The sequence below is a fragment of the Dermacentor silvarum genome, chromosome 1, assembly GCF_013339745.2.
Source record: "Dermacentor silvarum isolate Dsil-2018 chromosome 1, BIME_Dsil_1.4, whole genome shotgun sequence".
In the NCBI taxonomy this organism is placed as follows: domain Eukaryota; kingdom Metazoa; phylum Arthropoda; class Arachnida; order Ixodida; family Ixodidae; genus Dermacentor; species Dermacentor silvarum.
Genome location: NC_051154.1, coordinates 336,635,164 through 336,637,888, shown reverse-complemented (window position 1 = coordinate 336,637,888; position 2,725 = coordinate 336,635,164). Strand labels below are relative to the sequence as shown.

Sequence of the window (2,725 nt, the reverse complement as noted above, 5' to 3'; positions counted from 1 at the left end):
AAAGAATCTGGGAAAATCAACTCTGCCAGTGCAGCAGAAATTGCTTTCGACTCGTAGCCAAAATGTAATCCCGGCTGAACCTATCTTTCAAGAAAAGACATGAGTCAACTACCTCCTCGAGAAAGCCCCATGGAACTTGTGGGAGATCTTTGGCATCTGGTGACACCACCATATTAGGAAGAAAATTATCTAATCGGAGTTGCAACATTTCATGCAGAAACGAACGGTCACTGTCTCGAAAGAAAAACAGGCGAGAAACAATTTGCCGGCCCTTCCGTTCTCCCAGGGGGGTGAAAAACCACACGTCTCTCGTGTTTCGCTACTGTAGCAAGCATGCAGAGCGTCACCGGAAGTTTAGGTTACGACAGAAACAACTCAAGGAGGCACCTGGGATGAGCGAGAAACAGCAGCAACAGGAGTCATGAATTATGATGACGATGATAGTGACTAAGAGCAACAAACGCGTTGCAACCGCGTTTCTCCGTTTGCCTGTAAGACTTTCGCGGCGTTTCTCGTCATTATAGCAGACACACAAACGCTTGCTTAAGTAGCAAATGCTTACGCATACCTTAGGTAACTCCCACAGGCGCATCTGCCTGATTCTTTTTAATGAAAATTAACGCTGTGTCCATGGTCATGTCCAGCCAGACAGACCTCTGTTTTGACAGCAGTACGGCATTTCTTTGTATACAGGAAGTTAATTAGTTTCATGTGAATATTATATTCTTACGAACTCCTAAATGTTGAATGTTTGAGGTGACGACTACATGAAGAGTGACACTCGTGCGCTAAGCGTATAGTACGTATTTGATTGCATAATAAATCGGTACGTTTTACTAACAGCTACGCGTTTGAGTTGCTTCAAGAATTAAAGCATGGGGCCACAGATATTCGCAAAGCAGCAGCGAAGCAATGGTGGCCGCCCAACGGGAAGAATGGGCTTGGAAGGTGCTGTTGCAGCCCCCCCCCCCCACCCCCACACGCACTTAAGTGTTATCTGGAAGAAGATTCTGTATGTGTAGGGGAGCCAGGTGTGCTTCCGTTGCTGTTGCCCTGTGCCCTCTTGCATCCCATAAGGGAAGCAAAGTATGGCTTCATCACTTCAGAGCCGACCACACCATGCAGCGTCACCATCAAAATACTGCCGCTTCCGCACAGAACTCTCGCTGTGATCATATGCCTTCAGCAAAGCCGGCATCATCTAACGCAGAAGCTGCACAATTATCCTTTAGGATGCACTTCCACGAGTCGGCGACCTGACCTTGATTGCAGCGATGACAACTTCTTGGTCACCCGACTCCCCGATGAGAAAGTGCAGGAGCCGCATTGTTTGTGCGGGGTTGGTAGCGCAGCAGCAGCATCGATAGAACACAGCTTGGCTGCACGGCTCACCTCTGTCTCTCGGGCTGCTTTAATGTTCTGAAGATGTTGATCAAGGTGAGCTCGGCATAATTGTGGAAATGTTTCGACTGCCTCTTCGAAAATTCAGCCAAGGCTCTTAAAGCAGTCACTTTTACAGGCACCATTTGTTCTTCGGGATCCTTGGTCGTGGCCGGGAGAGTGGCCGTCGGCATACAGGCCACCGTTCCCTGACCGGAGCCCGAAGCGCTGACTCGAGCAGCACCGCTGACAGCACTGTGTGTGCTTCTTGGCGTCGGTGGCAATGGTGGCGGATGCAGCTGCTGCTGGAACTTCAGGCCATATCGACCCCGGGCCGCGACCGTGCAAGTTGTCGGCTGCTCCTCCTTGTCCCAGGAACTGTCGTTCTTCAGCTTTCTGGTAACCTGCTTGACAATGCGTTCCCGCTGCTCCTTGCGCCGGTGGGCCTCACGCGGGTGGTGCGCGTAGTCCAGGTACTTCCTTTGGTGGACGGCGACTGCTTCGGCTACCTTGCGCTGGAGGGGTTCCTTGTCGGCGGCGGGCAGAGGACGCCACAGCTTTGCCAGGCGGCTGCTAACGCGCCGGTTGATTTCGTTCGCGTTAACGGCGGCCACCGAACGGCTTATTTCCTGTGAGAACGGCATCAAGGCACTTGGCGGTGGCGGAACGTGCGATCGCCGCTGGTAGCAGTGTTGCAACTCGCTGTTCAACGATGCACCCGCCACGCCGGGATGCGAGGCCTCATCGGGAACTGCCATCGCTGCTTCTGCTGCTGGTGCGCAGCCTGTACGAACAGGCCCTGAATGCTTCCTAGGCACCCAATGGCGGTGCTTGGCTGAAGCGGAGTCAGGGGCACCGACGATGGCTGGCCTTTGCTGCGACTTAACTCTGCGGACCGACAGCGTCCAGGAATCAGCCTATGTCGTAGAAAAGGCTCCCCAGAAAACAGTCGTCGTCTTTGTCTCGTGCAGGAGCGTATGTAATAGGGATGATAATGATGATGGTAACGACGATGAAGATCGCCATTTATGGCGTGTACTTACTAAGGAAATATGCCAATAATGAGATGAATTATTTTAAATGTTATTCTAAGAAGAGAAACGAAAAAACAGGACTATACGAAAGACAGGAGAAACGAGTGTAGTACATAAGTGAGCAGTCTGACTAATTGAAACAAAGTTATTAAATACCTTTTTATGAAGAGAATAAAAAACAAAAAAGTAAAGAATTTTCGCGATTCACTGAAATTAAATTTGGTGAAATAAATTAAGAACAGAGAAATAGTGGGAATCTACACAAATTTGCACGGACATGTTTCTTTAAAAAAATCACCGACGATTACGAA

General features: G+C 49.9%; 1 protein-coding gene across 1 annotated transcript; it reads right to left on the bottom strand.

Annotated features, from left to right (window-relative positions):
* Nucleotides 1-1,388: 1,388 nt before the first annotated feature.
* On the bottom strand, nucleotides 1,389-2,138 carry LOC119443774 (sex-determining region Y protein-like). The gene has a single exon (XM_037708458.1). It carries the CDS (start codon nucleotides 2,136-2,138, stop codon nucleotides 1,389-1,391), a length of 750 nt encoding a protein of 249 aa, XP_037564386.1.
* Between the last annotated feature and the right edge of the window lie 587 nt (nucleotides 2,139-2,725).

Bases quoted from the DNA above. Each gene is read 5' to 3' on its own strand.
- LOC119443774 (XM_037708458.1), bottom strand. From the start codon at position 2,138: ATGGCAGTTCCCGATGAGGCCTCGCATCCCGGCGTGGCGGGTGCATCG.